The 18,916-nt window shown below is 43.5% G+C and overlaps 1 protein-coding gene across 22 annotated transcripts in view; it reads left to right on the forward strand.

Moving 5' to 3' along the window:
• The window catches only part of rimbp2b (RIMS binding protein 2b), a 104,695-nt gene that overhangs the window by 52,788 nt on the left and 32,991 nt on the right, over positions 1 to 18,916 (forward strand). For 17 of the 22 annotated variants that reach the window (XR_006033601.1, XR_006033600.1, XM_042101117.1 and 14 more), the window contains exons 1-7: positions 7,341 to 7,423; positions 11,730 to 11,834; positions 13,312 to 13,362; positions 14,062 to 14,082; positions 15,907 to 15,948; positions 16,373 to 16,577; positions 18,214 to 18,362. Coding sequence is in view for 20 of the 22 variants with exons in the window: in XM_042101117.1 (XP_041957051.1) it covers positions 11,733 to 11,834; positions 13,312 to 13,362; positions 14,062 to 14,082; positions 15,907 to 15,948; positions 16,373 to 16,577; positions 18,214 to 18,362 (570 nt within the window). In the remaining 2 variants the exon portion in view is untranslated. Of the gene's footprint in view, positions 1 to 1,403; positions 1,494 to 7,300; positions 7,424 to 11,729; positions 11,835 to 13,311; positions 13,363 to 14,061; positions 14,083 to 15,906; positions 15,949 to 16,372; positions 16,578 to 18,213; positions 18,363 to 18,916 lie in introns of those variants that run through there. The other 5 variants (XM_042101121.1, XM_042101135.1, XM_042101133.1 and 2 more) reach the window with 2 other exon arrangements.

Here is an 18,916-nt window from a genome sequence, read left to right on the forward strand (position 1 = left end):
TTGAACACAACAGGCTTTAGGTTTTTATGGGAAACAGTTCTCTGCAGTTGACACTCAAAACACATTCCCGAAGACATGCTAGACACACACACACACACACACACACACGCACGCACACACACACACACACACACACACACACACACACACACACACACACACACACACACACACACACACACACAGTACTGTGCTCTCCGGTTGACACACTGAATTGCGTTTGCGGCACGCCTCATGGATATTGATTGAATGTAATTAAGTTTTCCCCCTCTGCAATGAAGGATGGTTTTTAATCTTCCCCTGGCAGACAAGGAAAAGCAGCGAGGAAGAGAGGGATGAAAGGAGGAAGAGAGGGATGGGAGATACAGAAGAAAAGAGGAATGGAATGTGGGGAGGTTGAGAGGGGTTGTTTTTGGGAGGGGGTATGTAAATTTGTTCTTACTTAATGAGTGTTTTGGAGCATTAGCCTATTTAAACAATGCTATTTAAAGGCCGGGAAAAAACATTCTTTCTCTCTCAGTTAGAAATACATTTAGATAAGCTAAGTTTAGAAATCATCATCAGCTATAATGTCATGGGCAGATATAAACATTTTTAAACAGGCTTCATAACAGACCTTTGAGTCCTCCATATCATGTCTTTCTGGGACAGACAGGCCAATGTCTCTTCTTGCTTTATTTGACATTTTTTCTTCTATTTCTTTGTCTCTCTTTCCTCTCCTCGTCTTCTCTCTCTCTCTTCTTTTCCCTCTTACGCTTCTCTCCCCTGTCTTTCACTCTCACAAACTCTCTCTCTGTCTCTCTCTCTCTCTCTCTCTCTGTCTTATCTCTTCCTCTCACAAACTCTCTTTCTCTCTCTCTCTCTTTCTCTCTAGCCAGCAGCTGGCTCTACATGATGAATTATGCACAGCCTCTCACCATCTCCACACTCACTGAATCATGCTCCAAAAAACATGGTTTCTGCAGAGAATCTAAGCGCACCCCTCCCTCCCTCCCTCTCTCGTTCTCTCTGTAGTTAGCTCTGTTTTTCTCTGATTCTCTCCTTTTTGCTGGTTTTGCCTGTTACGCTGCACATCAGCCAGTGACTGCCTGAATTTAAACTGGAGTTCTGTGAGCGTTTGAAACAGGTTACCATGACATTTTGGTGATGTATTAGAAGGGTGGACAAGAGTGGTGTGTAAGAGTGGTGTAAGGGCTCAAGGCTTCTCTGTCTGTGTGTGTGTGTGTGTGTGTGTGTGTGTGTGTGTGAGAGAGAGAGAGAGAGAGAGAGAGAGAGGGAGAGAGAGAGTAAGACTCTGTCTGTCCTTGTGTGTGTATATGATTGGTCATGGGTGTTAATGTTAGTGGTGTGTGTGTGTGTGTGTGTATACAATTTCAGTGGTGTTTATGTTTCCTCTTTCACAGGAGAGCGAGCTTCAAGATGTTCTTGAGGAAAAGGCTCGTCTAAGTGTGCAGTTGTTCACTAATACCAAGAAGGCAGCACAATATGAGCAGGTGAGCAAAATAATCCACTATGGCATGCGTGCACACACACACACAGACAAACACGACACGCACACACACACACACACACACACACTCTCACACACACACACACACACACACACACACACACACACACACACACACACACACACACACACACACACACACACAGCCTCACTGAACACACATACTTGCATGCACCCATGCATAGACACAGCCAGCAGCACATTTGCTTTTCCTGTATTTTCTGTTCGAGTTTCTTGTGCAGAGAGGCACAGTTAATGTATTATTTTCCTGTTTTTGTCACTTGTGAGGAAGAGAGTGATTCTTTCTCATAAATAGAATTGGCCTTGAGCCTTCCATTGTCTTTCCCCTCTCTCTCCTCTCCTCATGTTCCATCTCTCTTTCTCTCTCTCTCTTTCTCTCTGTCTCTCTCCGTCACTCCTTCTCTCTCTCTGTCTCTCTCTCTCTCTCTCTCTCTCTCTCCCTCTCTTTCACTTTCTCTCTCTGTCGCTCCTTCTCTCTCTCCCTCTCGATGCTGCCGTGATGAGATGAGTTTCTGTGGGTCTCTGGTGGGTCTGAAGAGCGCTTTGTGGTGGCAGGTGGTGGGTGAGGTGGTGACGCGGTGGTGGCGGCCCACTCTTGCCCAGGAGATGAATGGGTTTATCTCTCCCACAGATTAGGGGCTCAGGGAGGCGGCTGCGCCAGCTATCACTGTCCCACATCTCCCTCAGCGCCACAGAGCCTCTCTCCCCACGGCTACAACACACACCAATACAGCGGGATCACAGACACACACACACACACACACACACACACACAAATAGAAACACACACACATGCTCACATACACATAGCAATATGCAAACTTGCATGTGCAACACACATCGAAAAAAACACAGAAACACACACATCGAAAAACACACACATACAATATCAGCTCCACCGGGACATATACTCTATGTGTCTTTCTTTGAATGTGTGCATGGCATATTATGCCTTGTCCTTTCTGGTAGGTTTGAGCAGAAGATAGTATATGTCTGAATGGATGTGTCTGAGTTTCTGAGTGTGTGTATGTGTGTGTGTGTGTGTGTGTGTGTGTGTGTGTGTGTGTGTGTTTACCCATATGTGACTATTCTTCCTTGTGTTGGGGCTCTCCAAGCAGTGGGCTGATCACAGTGGTGGATATGAGCGTGCCGTGCAGACAGCTGAGCGGATATTATCCTCCCTCACCAATTGCCCGCCCTGAAGCATATAACTGCCTTCCTCCTGTCGTCCTCTCCTTACTTCTCCCTTCTTCATCACTCTTCTGGGCTTATGAGAGGCCATGTGAATTGCTGTTCTTATCCCTCTTCTGTTAGTGGATGCTCCTTAGAAATACCAAAGGGGTTGCCAACTGACCATCCTGTACACATCACAAGACCTGATATCTTTATAATTCTCCACCAAAATGGTATATGCGATCACATATGGCCAGCCCCCAGAATTATCATTAAATCACTGAGGATAGTCAGGTTTTCTTAGTGCTGCATTTGCTATGTCTCAGCACTTCAACAAGCTCTATCCAATAGTCTTATGCTGAACTATTGTTTTACTTTTTGACTTTTAATTTTGATCTGGTTTTAGATGTTTTAGATGATGTCCTTGGGCAGACATTACTAGAAGAGTCTGCACTTGAAAACTGTGGCTTACTATTTTCTTCTTCCGCATTTGTTTTTCCTGCTGTAATGTTTTCCTCACCTGCTCCTATGTTTAAACAATCCTTGCTGTCTCATTACATCCATGCTCATTTGGTTCTGTCTGGGACAGAACAAGCACTTCTGCTCTGCCCTCGTTTGGTTCTGTCTCATTGCATCTTCATGTTCACCCCTCTGGAGCTGATGATTATTTTGGTTCTGTCTTTTTGTATCTCAATGCTCTCCCCTTTGGAGCCGATGATCGTTTGGTTCTGTCTGTCTGGCGTCATGCAAGCCCCCTGCTGAGAGAGGCAGACTGAAGTGGGCCGCCTTGGACAAAGTTTGCCGTCAGACGCTGTTGTCACTGGTGCTGAACTGGATCTCACCATTCTCATTAGTCATTTATGAATGCATGCAGAGAGAAAAGGAAGCAGAGAGGAAGAGAGAGACAGAGCGACACAGAGAGAGGGAAATTAGCTGAGAGCAGAGATATCTGCTTGCGTTGCACTAGTGTTGTTGTCCCTGAACACCTTTAAAACAACCTCTTAAAAACTTCTCGACAAGGGAGTGTGTGTTTTCCATTAATTCTGCGATGGCGTTTTTGCGGGGACCATTGTGCTATGAGGACTCGTTGTCGTGTCAGACTGTGAGGGACTTAAGAGGCGGCCGAGTGTTTTGGTTCAGTTCCATTTCATTTCCAGTGATCAGACAATTCAATTATTATGTGCTGGAGAGCTGCCTACTCTCTTTCTCTCTTTCTTTCTCTCTCTCTCTCTCTGCCTCTCTCCCTCTCTCGTTTCAGTTTAACAAATCCAAGGTCTGTTATTCAGTATTCACAAGCAGAAACGCTGCATCTAAATACTGCCCATCAGCCAAGGGAAACAGGTGCACAACAACAATGCTCCCATTCAAGTTGAAGCTTCATTTTTAAAAATGCACATTTATTTATTTTTTCAATGAAGGATTTTTGTAGCCTGACGTCAGACTCAAATTCTAGTCACAATATGAGTCTGATACTGCTCGATTGGGATGTAATCATGGGGCGTGTTTCAGGGGGGGAAATGCCTTTGCACTCAATTGGATAGACCTAACCAATCAGGGGCCGTATTCACAAAGCCTTTTATCTTACCACTAGGAGTACTCCTAAATCACACTAAAAGATTTTAGCTAGGAGTTTTCTCTTAAATGTTATTCACAAAGCCTTTCAGACCTACTTTTAGTAAGGAAAAATGACAACTCCTAAATTAAGAGTGAGCCATCGTTGCTATGGATGACGTCATTACTCATGCACAAGCTTGACTGAAGTGACCACCTTGATTGGCTGATGATTGTAACGCGGGCATGATTCCAAACACCTCCCTTACGATGATGAATGACAGGTGACAGGTCTGAGAATGCGTGCGCTACACAGGTAGTGCGAAGGACGGAAGATGATGAATAAACTGAACTGAATAAAAAGGCCTAGCCTAAATGAATAAAGAGTAAGGCAAAACAAATAGCCTAGTAGCCTAATGAATAATGCGGATTGATGCAGTATCTTTGCAACATTATTAAATTAACCTGTCACCATAGCCAATGCCCACGTTTGCAAAGAGGAGAACATTTTAATTTGATTCACAATGAAACGTTACATTTAATTTACATGTTCACAATGAGTAGTTTTGATTGTTGTTGGTGGCGTTATTGCATCCCTTTTTTGCCTACAATGCAAAATTGCGATTGGAAGCTCCTGTAGCCGCATACGCATTTCAAAACATTGCGACGTGAAATGCCACAAAAAGGGTTTGTGAATAGGTCTTAGCGAGTTAGGAGTCCTCTCGACTTCTTTTAAGCTGCCCCAGACTTAGGCGCTACTTTTAGGTCTAAAATGCTTTGTGAATTACTTTTAGTGAAAAAAATTAGGAGTCCTAAAGTTAGGAGTGACACGCCCATTATTTTTAGGAGTTGCTCCTAAATTCGCCACTTATGAGCTACTTTTAGCCTTAAAATTCTTTGTGAATACGGCCCCTGAGCAACAAAATGGCCAACCTACTGTAAGCGTGCTCAGATGATATGATAGTTGAGGCACTGTTGCTCACCTGTCCATCACCGTACAAAGCCCAATTTGATTGGTCCAATCAGCTCTGGTTCGGGCATAGTTGCTCCACAATGGAACCAGTCCAGACCGAACTTCCCGACCTCAAATGTTGTGGGTGGGGCTAAGGTTGGCTGGCGTCCAGGATCGGATTTTTGTATTGTGGTGCCCTAAAAATCTATATTTAAGAGCACAAATCATCAAAGCCTTCTGAAAGTGAAGCTTGTTGAGCAGGCTGCCTTGAGTAGATTGAGAAGCTAAGATAGATTACAACTCAATAATTGGGTACTTGAGTACCTTGTCTTACATATTATAGCTTAGAGCATTATATAAATCAATATGCAAAACTACATTTTACACATAATATCAGTCATATTGCACTTTTAGCCACATTTATAGACCTATTTTTGGGATCACTTGAATTTCGTTTAGATGGATGATCAATGGTTCCAAATACATTTTCAGTGGCCACTAGACATTGATGCTATGCCTTGTAGCTCTGGGGCCGTATTCACAAATAATTTTAAGGCTAAAAGTAGCTCCTAAGTGGCGAATTTAGGAGCAACTCCTAAAAATAATGGGCGTGTAACTCCTAACTTTAGGAATCCTAATTTTTTTTCACTAAACGTAATTCACGAAGCATTTTAGACCAAAAAGTAGCACCTAAGTCTGGGACAGCTTAAAAGAAGTCGAGAAGACTCCTAACTCACTAAGACCTATTCACAAACAGCTTTCTGTGGCATTTCACGTTGCGATGTTTTGAAATGCCTATGCGGCAACAGGAGCTTCCAATCGCGAGGGAACAATTTTGCATTCATAAAAGGGACGCAATAACGCCCCCAACAACAACCAAAACTACTTATTGTTAACATGTAAATTAAATGTAACGTTTCATTGTGAATCAAATTAAAATGTTCTCCTCTTTGCAAACGTAGCATATGGTGACAGATTCATTTAATAATGTTGCAATGATGTTTAGGAGTTGTCATTTTTCCTTACTAAGAGTAGGTCTGAAAGGCTTTGTGAATAACTTTTAAGAGAAAACTCCTAGCTAAAATCTTTTAGTGCGATTTAGGAGTACTCCTAGTGATAAGATAAAAGGCTTTGTGAATATGGCCCCTGTTGTCTAGCCTCTGCAGAAACCACCCTGTGAAAATGTCACTGTGAGCTGTACTGTTGTTGGTATTTGCAAGGTTTTGCATGCCTTTTAGATTGTTAACTTTTTAGTTTCAGACCAAGACACTGCTCATTTAATGTAAATGTCATAGTTAATGTGTTTTTATATATTTGTGTGTATATATATATATATATAACATAGAAATATATAAAACACATTAACTAATGACAATGCACATGACAACAACCACTGTCCAAAAAATGAATGCTACAACCCCAAAAGCTCTGTTCAAACTTACTCAACATTACGTTACAGTTCAATTATTTGAACAGCAGTGAGTTTCACTGCGAGGACAATGCATCATTATGCCTGTCATCAGCAGTTCTGCCAGAGGCTCGGTGGCGGGACTCCATTTTGCTGGTCAGCAGTATCTAGCGCATGTCACGCAGTATGTGAACTGACCCCTGCGGCCCACTGTAGGAACCCACGTTCTTGAGGAGGGTCCTGATGTTGTAATTATGTTCTGAGCAGCTCGATGTCCTGCACTATGTTAAACTTCCTGACCCAGACACACCCGTCCTGTACCCCTCAGCAGAAGGGCACCCATGACCAGATGGTGATAACTCACTCTTTCTCTTGTTTCTCCTTCCCCTTCACACTCCCCCACCCCCTATCCTTTATTTTCTTCTCCCCCTCACTCTCTCCATTCTTCACATTTTCTTCTCCTCTTCCTACCTGTCTCTATCTCTCTCTCTCTGTCTCTCTTTAACCATGTTTCATCTCATCTCTCAACCCCTTCTCTCTCTCTATCTTTCTTGCTCTCTCCTTTCATCACATTTCTGTTTCTCCTTCGCACCTCATCACTCCCCCATCCTCCTCCTCCTCCTCCTCCTCTTCCTCTTCCTCCCCCATCCTCCTCCTCCTCCTCCTCCTCCTCCTCTCTCCACAGGTGAAGACAGACTATGAGCTGCTGCGCGAAACCCTATACACTGTGACTCAGGAGAGAGATTGCGCCCTGCGGGAGAGGACCCAGCTCCAAGGCAAACTGGAGAACCTAGAGCAGGTGCTGAAGGTGAGAGGGCACTCGCACCGGGCCGGACTGATGGTCATACAGCTGTCACCACACACACACACACACACACACACACACACACACGCACACACACACACACACACACACACACACACACACAGACACACACACACACACACACACACACACACACACACACACACAGACACACAGACACACACACACACACACACAGACACACACACACACACACACACACACACAGACACACACACGCACACACACACACACACACACACACACACAGACACACACACAGACACACACACACACACACACACACACACACACACACACACACACACACATGCCACAGGAGGGGTTACCGCAGGGGGAGCGTTGAAAGAAGTGGAGAACGTGCTGAGGTACGCCAGGTCAACAGTCAGGGTGTTAAAGATGAGATGTTCTGAAGCAAAGGGCAAGGAGAACAACATGAGTCAGACCAGGATGCGCTATAATACAGTCTGCTTTACAGGCCAGTGGAAGGCAGTAGAATGTTTGTATGGATAAATACCTCTATTTTTCAGATTTTCAGTTTCATGAAAGAACAACACAGCTCATTGAAGAGACCACACTCTGTTCTGTAGTATACTGTGATAGGTTTTAATAAGCATCAGCATTTTGGTTAGCTGATGCAGAACACCAAGGGCAGAGGAACGCTCCCTTATCTCCAACGCAACGCAATGCACAAAGTACAATGCTTTACAAAACGCTCAGTTAGGAGGATTCGGTAATTTAATTCAACAATCTTCTGTGTCATCAGTGGTCAACGGCAGCCAGGCACACACACAGAGAAAGAGTTCTATGATCAGTGATCTTTTTGTCAGAAGCATTTAGAAGGGTGAGTACAGTGAAAAGATGTGAAGTCCAAGGAAATAGATGGGAAACAGATTGAGAATATAAATCTTTTCATAGCTGGAAATATTGTTTGAAGAAAAGAAAAACCTGTCTTTGTATGTGTGAGAGAAAGAGGGAGAGAGAGCTGGAGGTGGGGGAATGCACAAAGTCTACTTGTAGTATGCTTTAGCTTAACATCTCCACACTCTTAAAATGAATGTGTTGGAAACAACACGAAGTGTGTTGTTCCTATCTGGACTCAGATATGTGTTAAAAACAACGCAACTTGTGTTGTTTTCAACACATTAGTTTTAAGAGTGTATCCCATAATATCTGACATTTTACCAGGTATCTGATCTATCAACATTCTGTCAATTACAGGCAGCGAAGACCCTTATGTATAAATGTGGTCCTTTTTATCCTCTGTCCTTTCTCATTCACCCTCTCTCTCTGTCTCCCCCACCCCCCTCTCTCATGATGTCTGTCAAGATGTATATTGTTTCTTAGTTCCTGTGGCTGGTCCTTCTACCGGATCTAAAAGCAGCCGAGAAATCCAGACCAGTCGACTCTCATTCACCTTAACCCTCCCTTCTCTTTGAACTGCCCAGTCCAATTTTAAACCCATAAGGTACTCTCTTACTGTACATCTCTCAGGGACCAGGCCTCCTTCAATTGGTCGTCTGAATGCCTGTTTATTACTTTCTTTCTCTTTTCTCCCACCTCCTGCGAGCGATGGTGTCCACCACAGGCTGCCTCTATGTGTCACTCACTGATGATTGACATGAATGATTGCCTGGCTGGGGTGCGGGTGCTCACTCAGGAATGTGGCTGTGCATGGTGATCATGATAAGATGAGATGAGATGTTCCTTTCCTTCACTAACCCGTGAAGAGTGGAGAAAATGACTGCTCAAGTGTCCAAATACACATAGCTGCGTGTCATTCCAGGCCTTGATTAGGGAGACAGTAAGGAGCAGACACTGGGCCAGATGTGGCCCAGGGGTGACCCATGTTTGGCTCTGATCCGCTCCACTGTCAGCTACTATCAGGAGAGTCGGTTATCACTTAATGTGGCGATGGGGTGTCACACCGTTGTTGCACTGGGTAGAGATCCTTCAGTGGAGGCACTGATTTATGCTGACGTTAATTTATTTACCAGACACTTTATCCAAAATGGCTGGCAGAACAGGAAAGAAGTACATTTATATTAGGATATGAGCTCCCTAGGAATCGAACTGCAAACCTTGATGTTGCCAGCCTCTGTCTCTCAAGACTTAAGTCAAATTAAATGAATCAGTAGTGTAATAGATATAATGTGCAATACGCATGATACTTTAATAGTAGTGTCAATCATCTGGGTTTAACAGGGTCATCTCCCTTCAGGAATGAGACCTGTGGTCTCTAGTCAGACACAATAAACAGTTCTCTATCTACACCGCAATGTCCATCTCTTTGTATTAACAGACAACTTTAATTTAGGTAATGATGTGTAGCTGACCTGCAAACAAACAGAAGATAATTCTCTTCTGAGGTTCTTTTTAACCATACAGTATGGCCACATATTTTAAACATAGTTGTGGAATTAAAAGAAAAAAGTTTACTGTTTTGATATACTGCAAATTCACATACTTGTATGCAGTGACAGCAGTTTGTTCATGTTCAATTCCCTATAGTTACCTACTGCTTTATCTGCCTTTCATGTCGAGCCCATTTACAGATAATAACCTATTTTAGACTGGATCTGGTCCAGATTAACATAGGATCACAGTCAGATTCTCTCAAGATTAGGCTGCTCTTTGAGTGGATTTCAACCACATTAACATTAACTTTTGAACCATCATCATGGTTTAAGGCCATCCGCTACAGGCCCAGAGTGTGTCTTGTTGATGTGAGTGAATAAAAAAACAAAAACAGGTCATGTCTCTTCCTGTTGTTATGTTTACATCTCAGGGAAGGTTTTCTCCTCTACTTTTGGATGCATCTCCCTTTCTTCTTTACATAACCAAGCCAGTCTGTTTTCTCCTCACTAACCTCTAACCTTAATGCAGGGAGAGTGAAGTGCACTGTTGTGTAATCACCTCAGCTTAAGGTCAAGAGAGACGCTTTGCATCTAACCCCTGTCTGTCTGTTTGGCCTTTTGGGATGCTACCAGGTGAGGGGGGGGCATGTGTGCTGTTTGTGGGGGGAGTGAGGAATGGGCACTGATTATTGATCTCACTGTGGTGTTCAGCCACTCTTTCATATACAGGATGGACACCTGATCAGCGGATACCTGATCAGCTGTGTTGATCTCGCTAAGCCAACTCTTGCTATAAGGAAAACGCTTCTTTTTTTTAATTCCCCTCACTCTTTGTTATTGGACATGGCTTCTCTGATTGGCTGATGATGCTGATGATGCTTTTACCTAATGAGGTGAAGCAAGCTTCAAAGTGGGAGCGTGGCGTTTGCAATTTACTGCATCTGATTTTGAGTGACAGCAACATATCATCTGCCTTCTCCCACCCTCCTCTTTAAGCTGTAGGCTACATTTACAGTAACAACACTCACAAACGACAGCATTTTATTCTCTTCAGTAATAAGTTTAGCAATAATCATGATATGAGAAGGAGCTTCAGTATGAGTAATCATATAGTAGCTCTTCATCATACATATAGCCAGGTGTTATTGATTTCAATGCTCTCACCAATGCTCAAAGAGTGTTTAGATTAGATTCAAATGTATTGTCATTGTGCAGAGCACAAGGACAGAGATGACGAAATGCAGTTATCTGTGCTAATGTAGATGATGTTCATGAAGTAAGGGGTTGTGGACAGGGCTGGTTATATGATGCTGTGGTGGCAGAAGACAGTACATGTGTTCTTTACTAATTGCCGCTGTTGTTTTGTCTTTCTTCCCCTTTCTCCACCTCTCTTTCTCACCTTCTTATTTATTTCTGTGTGTGTTTTGTTTGGCTTCTTCCTGTCATGCTCTTTTCTGTTTGCTGTCTCTTCACTTTCCACAACTTGTCATGTCTAATTTCTTCTCCCGTTCTCACCATATCTGTTCCCTTTTCCTTCTCTTTCTTCTTCTCTATCCCCCTTTCTTTTCTTCTTGGGTGTGGTCTATCTCCCCCTCTGACCATGTCTCTCTGCCTACTCTGTTGATTTCTGTCCCCTCATTCCTCCTCCTCCATCTCCTCCATCTTCATCTCACTTTCATTCTCTGTCAACTTGCCTTCTGTCTCCATCCACTTTCCCATCAACCTTACCCCACCCCCCCCACTCCCTTTTGTGCACTATATGTATGGTTATGCGTGTGTGTTTGTGTGTGTGTGTGTGTGTGTGTGTGTGTGTGTGTGTGTGTGTGGCCGTTTGTGCACATGTGTGTGTGTGTGTGTGTGTGTGTGTGTGTGTGTGTGTGTGTGTGTGTGTGTGTGTGTGTGTGTGTGTGTGTGTGTGTGTGTAACTGCAGCATATGCGAGAGGCTGCAGAGCGGCGGCAGCAGCTAGAGTTGGAGCATGAACAAGCCCTGGCCGTGCTCAATGCCAAGCAGCAGGAGATCGACCTTCTGCAGAAGGTGAGTGGGGAAGGGAGAAAGAGGTCAAAGAAAGGTTAAGAAAAGGTACTCAACTTGACCCTGGCCAATGTATGTTGTTCCATGTCAGTCATTAGATCTCCAAGCGTTGATTTAATCTTCGCTACAGCTAGGCTGTGGGACATCCCCTGCTTTTTATACTGTGAATCACAGAGCAGACAAGCACAGTCGGGTATTAACGCTCTCTCCGAAAGAAAGAGGATGGCAGATGCATTTGAAAGCAACTCTGGGAGACTATGATAAATGAATTGGGAATTAGACATGCTGTGGATTGGCATGTTTGCCAACACACCTTCCAAGACGGAGGTAAAGCTCCTTGCCTGAGCGTGAGCCTAATGAAAAGGCTGCGAGATGAAAAGAGGCCCTCATCAGATGTGACATTTCCAACTGCATGCCCAAGTAAACAGCACATGTAAATAAAGAAATAAATTCTGGGAATAAATGCAGATGCAGAGTCGATGTCCCGTCACACTTCCTATGACAGGACGAGGCGGAGATAAAGCAACGCGGCAATTACAGCAAAGCCTCCCGACTGAGGCGGGCAGAGGCGGTGTCTCCACGGTGACACAAATCGGCACTTGTCACCCCTCCCTATCTCTTCGCTACTTGCGCTGTGACATTTTTAAACGATGTTCACCAGATGGCATTCCTGCCCCTTCTTCGTACCAATGGGTTATAAGTCACGACAGATTGCTGCCTGTGAGCATGCATGTCTACAGTATGTCTAAAGTATGAGTATGTGTGTGTGGATGTATATCTGTGAGGGAAACAGAGAGTGAGAGAGTGAGAGAGAGAGAGAGAGAGAGGGAGAGAATGACTCTGCAAGTGTAGTTTAGCGGGGAAATGTTCTTTTTGTTCCGAGGCTTCTGTGTTTTTGTATTTAACCCTTAAAGGAGTACCGTCACACCGGTGTGACGGGAATGTTGGGAAATTAACATTCTAAAGAATATCTGGGTTCATTGAATTCAACATAGAATGTTGAATGTCTTGTGACGTAGAGCCGTAAAAGACACAGCTCCACAGATGTTTCCTCATCCGCGTGGAACCAAAGCGCCCTCCCAACAGATGCTCGCCGTCACGTTGAATAAACAGCTTCGTGTAGCGCTGCCATTTCTCCTTCTGCTAACAACACACAGAGAACACTCATGTCTGAAACACTCCATCCCAAGAAAGCAAACACACAGAGAACACTCATATCTGAACACTCCATCCCAAGAAAGCAAAGGCTGCACTTTGATTAGACTAATCACAACAAACCCACCCTTTAAATTGCCTTTTAGGTTCAATTAGTCTCTCCTTTTGAGATCTGTGAAGACTTTTATGACTTCTTATCTTCTGTTACATTAGTTACAAACTACTGACAACTGTGTGGTTTCTGTTGGGTTGATGTTTTAATCATGAGGGGGAGCTGAGCAGCACCTGGTGTCATGCGGTAGCCTAATGCTCATCTGTGTTTCAGGCTCAGGTTGAGGCTCAAAAGGAACATGAAGGCGCTGTCCATCTGTTAGAGGTAAGAGAGAGAGAGAGAAAGAGAGAGAGAGGAAGGAAGAGAAAGAAAGAGAGAGAGAGAGAGTGTCTGTGTGTGCTTGTGTCTGTGTATACATGTGTTTTTTTGTTTGTGCATTTTATTTTAAGTTCCATAACTGTAGAATCCAAACTAAGAATGATGAAAACATCCTCCACCTCATCCATTCACACTAAGCAGCCGTCAAGCACGGGCTGTTTAAATGCCCCCTCCCCCATCGCATCTCAGCCCATCTCAGCATACAGCACAGATGGATCTCACTCTGAAGTCTCCTCTAATGAAAACTTATTTGGAGAGCCGGGATTGAGTGTGATGTAGCCTGATCTTGCTGAATCACATCACTTCAGACAGTTTCTGACTGGAGGCAGGACTGTAAAATATTTCTGGCTGTAACATTTATTACAGTTCTCTTTCTCATTACTGGCTTTTAGTTCAAGAATGATAGCTTGGTTATAACGTCTGTATGTGCTTTTAGTTGTGAACTGCTCTGTTTTCTATTAATACAGAAACATTTGTTTTTATTCTGGACTTAAGTCCAAAGTGTTTATCTCGTATTGTTTTGTGTCATTCCTGGTCTCTGTGTTATTGATGGGGAGTATTTGAGTGTATGTGTGTAGGTTTGCGTGTGAGCGTTGCCTCTATTTGGTTGATGTGTTGATTTATTTATATTTTCTGCATACACAGAACCACTTGGACAGCATGCAGGTATTATATTTTCCCTTACACATACTCCCATCCTTCCATTCCCACCCCACACATCATCCTCCTCCTTCTTCTTCCAAACTTCTTTAAATTGCTGACACACATCTGTGGCGCCAATATCTTTTTCTATTGAGTTATTATTCCAGCAAGCAACCGCCTGACATTCAAAACAGAATCCCAATTTATACCAACATTCTATTTCATTTGCAATGTCAAGAACTGAAGCCAGCTTTGTTATGCAATAAATAGTATTAGATGCCTCCAGAGTGACATGGTAAATATTTCTAAGCAGACGCCCGTAACTATGTTGACATACACTCAAGCTTATCCCTGCTTAGCCACTCTGGACAGATGGCCAGTCTTGTGATCTACAGTACTTCACATGTCGTCATATTAGGTAGTACATAAATGCTCAGCAAAAGATGCAAAAATATATTTTTTTAAGAGGAAACTTGAATGGCCCCAGATTATCTGATGCCATGGTTTGTATCAGCTAGTGTCTGGTACATATGATACATGAAATCTCAGATTTCTTGAAGCCAGGGCAGTTTGGGTCAACATTCATCACAGTAATGTGGAATGAGGTCTGTGTTACGGTATATACTGTACCTAGTAAATACACACAAGCTTCATCGTGACCTGTCTTCCATTAGCACCAATTAAGACTTCATGATTTGACATAACATAGTAATGCACAAGCCAATGAACAGGCTTTTGTTTAAATAAGGCTTCTGTATTAAGGACAGATATCTCAGAGATTCTGACAGTATCAGTGAAGGAAAACAATATTTATATGACGATGTCAGAGTTTTGTAGTTTTATTCACACAAGCTGAACAGATGTTCATTTTTAAGGTTTACAGACAATGTTGAAACCTGCTCGAAAGCCATCCCAGAGCTTTCCTACAGTTGCCATCTCTATTTAAGCAGTTTCTGAAATCACAATCAAAACAACCACCGGCTGAGTTTTCAGATATTGACATTTGACGTACAGAGTGCCACCCTTGACTACTACTAACTACTAACTCACAAATGTACCCATTCAGAATGCAAAGATAACAAGTGGTGTTGAAGGAGCATTCTCAGAACCTAAATCATTATTCTGTAAGCTGTTGGGAACTTGTATAAGCGTGCACTGTGAGTTTACTGTTGGTCATGGGTACCAATGTTCTTACTGTACATAAACACACACACACACACACACACACACACACACACACACACACACACACACACACACCTCGCAGTCTAAAGAAGGGTTCAAATCAACTGGTGTGTTGACTTGAAAATGGACTACTTTAGACCCCCAGTGTCACACCACTCTCCCATCCATGCCCTAGTAGAATGTCCACCCCCAAACATGTACGCTTCCTTAACTGTGTCCGTCGTCTGTCCACCCCAACTCCCTTGTGGCCCACGCTGCACGAGACAGCGTGTGTGTCTCATTGTGTCTTATGGCCTTATGACTTGTCATAAAGCCTATGTAAATGTGCCATTAGGTTTAGTCTTGTTTCATTTCTCACACGGTTTATGAAACCTTAAGCTATGCAGCAGATGATAGCTCAAATGTTTATTGTCTTTAATGACAAAGTGTTTCATGTCCGTGTTGACATGTGTGGTGTTACATTTTATGTTTGCTAGGTTTTGCTTTTTTTCTGATACAGGGGAGATTTGGCAGAAGCCATATCACATCCTCTATCTCCAACCTGGCTGCATGGTTTATCAGTGTCTTTCACACTCTGTTATGATCTCTTTCTTCCCCCCTGTGCCTCTGAACTCACCCCCTGATTCTTGCCTTTATTTTATGTCTGTATCTCTGGCATTGAAGCCGAGGAGAATTCCACGCACGTTGAACACAGTGTGGTTTTTGGTATGCATACCGTACGGTCCATCTCCTCTTAGCAAGAGGCTACTCTCTAGGTGACGTGTGGTAGTGGCTAGACTTGCATGTACATCTGTATTTGTATTTAGATGTGTTAGCCAAGCTGAGCTAATCTGTAGCTGTTGGCGCGGAAAGCTCTTTTTTTGTCTTGTGTTTCTTAGTGGAGTACATGTGAAAGTAAAGCAAGCAATTAAGATTACATTTTTGGAACAGATACTGTAGTTTAACAAATGAGTACAGTTTATGTTCATGGTAGCTTTTTTTCACGATGTACGCTGTGTAATGGTTTTGTCCTCTCTCTCTCTCTCTCTCTCTCTCTCTCTCTCTCTCTCTCTCTCCTTCCTCTTTTCTCTTCCTCCCTTTCTTCCCTCTATTTTGCTCTCTCTCTTTCTCTATATGCTTGTCTCTCCAGGCCAAAGTGCGAGACTTGGAGGAGAAATGTCGGAATCAGAGTGAGCAGTTCAACCTCCTGTCCAAAGAGCTGGAGAAATTCCGACTGACGGCGGGGAAGTTTGACATCCTCAGCACGAGCTCTCTAACTGGGGGCGAGCCGCCAGGGTCACCCAACAAGACCCTGTCCCAGCTCCTCAATGGACTTGCTGCTCCAGGTGGTAAAGGTCTGTGCCTGTAACACCCATCCTAACTTATGGATTTTTAAAAAATGTTATTGTTTATCATGTCTTAATTTTCGATGTTGTGACTTTGTGTGTGCATGAAAAATGTGATATATCTATAAATACCTAAATACCTACCTACGTATAGCATTGCTCTAGGATTCATGTCATTGTGATTAAGCTTATGTTATCTCCCTTTTTTGACATCACTGTCCATAGCATTTTGACTCTGAACAATTAAATTGAGAAATAATAGAGCATTGATTTTTTTTTCTAGCATGTTGACATTCAAAGAGCAAATCAATGCAAGTGCCAGTAGGACATCCTCTGCATGCAAGCACATTGCGAGTTAACTGAATCGAGGAGGAAAGCAATATTTTTTTTTATTGCATCCAATCAAAACGAGAGCACCATACATGTCACTTGTACTAAGTAGGTTGCGGCCATATCAGTGTTGGCCTTTGTCTCTCCAAGTGGGTTTTATTTTATCTGGGCATTGGGCAGCCTCTCTGTGAAGTGATATAATCCAAGAGTGCCCTCTAGCCTAGTTTGCGGTTGTGTATTTCACCAGGAAGTCTACGTTTGACAGGTAATTATCTCTGCAGCTCGATGTAGTGTGTAACTGCAGTGACTATTGCATTTCACCTCAAGGGAAAACCCTCCGAGTCAAGAGGCTCTTCCCTGACGACGCCACAACAACATGATATCCTCCGCTAAGTTAATATCAAACATTAAAAAAACGGGAAGTGGAAGAATGATGGTGTGAGGTTTATTTGAAAAATATTGAAAAATTACTCGTAAAACTGAGGAAATCCAGGTGCCTTAAGACACGGGGCTTGACAAGGAAGACAGGAGGGAGGGACAGTGTCGGAGTATGCCAGCTGATTACGAGCAGGCATGCTGGTCCCGGTAATGAAACAATCGATCATAACATGACACCTCTTCCCATCTCAGCTGATTCATGGGCACGGTTTTAATGTGCGATGTTGGCGGGCGAAAAATGGAAATCACCTCAACAGAAACACTTGTGTTGGGTTGGATGAAGCAGGTCAACCAATAATGTGCTGTCACGGTGTACCCAAGAGAAAGGCCCATTCTTCATACCACTCAGACGTGAGAGAGCAGGTTAATGATTTAAAACCCCTGGCAGCATCATTTTATAAAGGATCCTTATGTGTTGAGGTTGTAAAAGTCTAGACGAATAGTGAGGTCAGGTCCCAGTAGGAGTTTATGATTACAGGATAACGTATCTTAAAGTGTTTAAAGGGTATCATGAGCAGTGACACAGAAACAATATTTGTTTAGCAAAGGCAGCAGTACTCAAGGATATAGAAATATAGTCTTGAAGGAGTCATGTAGACAGTGATACTTACTGGAAAAGTGATATGGTTTGCAGCCCATAAGGGCTCCCCTGTGAACCCTCTGATGAAGGGCCATGCTATATATGCCTGTGAGGAAGAAATAACATTTTTCAACAACAACAGTAGAACATATTTTTTACTACAATACAATAAAGCTGTTTTCTTCTGTTTTCTCTCTTTCTCTCTCCCTCATCTCCCTCTCTTCTCTCTCTCTCTCTCTCGCTCTCATCTCTCCTCCCTCTCTCTCTCTCTCTCTAACTCTTGTCTTTTGCTCTCAGGCACTGACACTCCGATGAGCCGATCGCTCATCTCCGAGTTCATCCGGCCACTTCAGATGAGCTCGGAGAAGGCGGAGCTCTTGTCGGTCAAGCCCACGTTCCTCAGCCGGAGCCAGCCGAGCAGCCCCCGCCGCGCCTTCCTCTCCGAGGTGCGTCCCATCCTCAACGCTGTGAGTCCGATCTTATCTCACTTTTAATCCACCGGCTTCGACATCAACCCCAAGTCTGCCCGCTGACCAGCCAGCCACCGACTCCCTCCCCCACCACGTCACCTGTGCAATCCTCCTCAACCCAGGATCCTCAACCCTCAAATCATCTCATTGTAGACTTAATGTAGCTTAGTTGAGTGGAGTTCGACCTGGGGCTACCCTGTAGCAATTTCACTGATATTTCAAAACAGTCACAAGGCTCAAAGAAAGAGAGAGATGTTTGGTCACAGGGGCCATGGTGTGGTAGTGTTCAATAGCTCAGTTCCACCTGCGTAATAAAGGAGGCAAAATAGTATTTGATACAGCACAATTTTTTACTATTCTTTACTTTAGTTAATATAGGTCCAGTAACCGATGTCATTTGGGCTATTATGACAATCAATATTCAGCCCAAGCATTTACTAAAAACAATATGTTACAAGCTAAACATTGATTGTGTGATCTGTGAATTGCAACCACTACCACCACTGCCACTACTACTACTACTGTACTAC

This window comes from Alosa sapidissima, chromosome 8, assembly GCF_018492685.1.
Source record: "Alosa sapidissima isolate fAloSap1 chromosome 8, fAloSap1.pri, whole genome shotgun sequence".
Taxonomy (NCBI): domain Eukaryota; kingdom Metazoa; phylum Chordata; class Actinopteri; order Clupeiformes; family Clupeidae; genus Alosa; species Alosa sapidissima.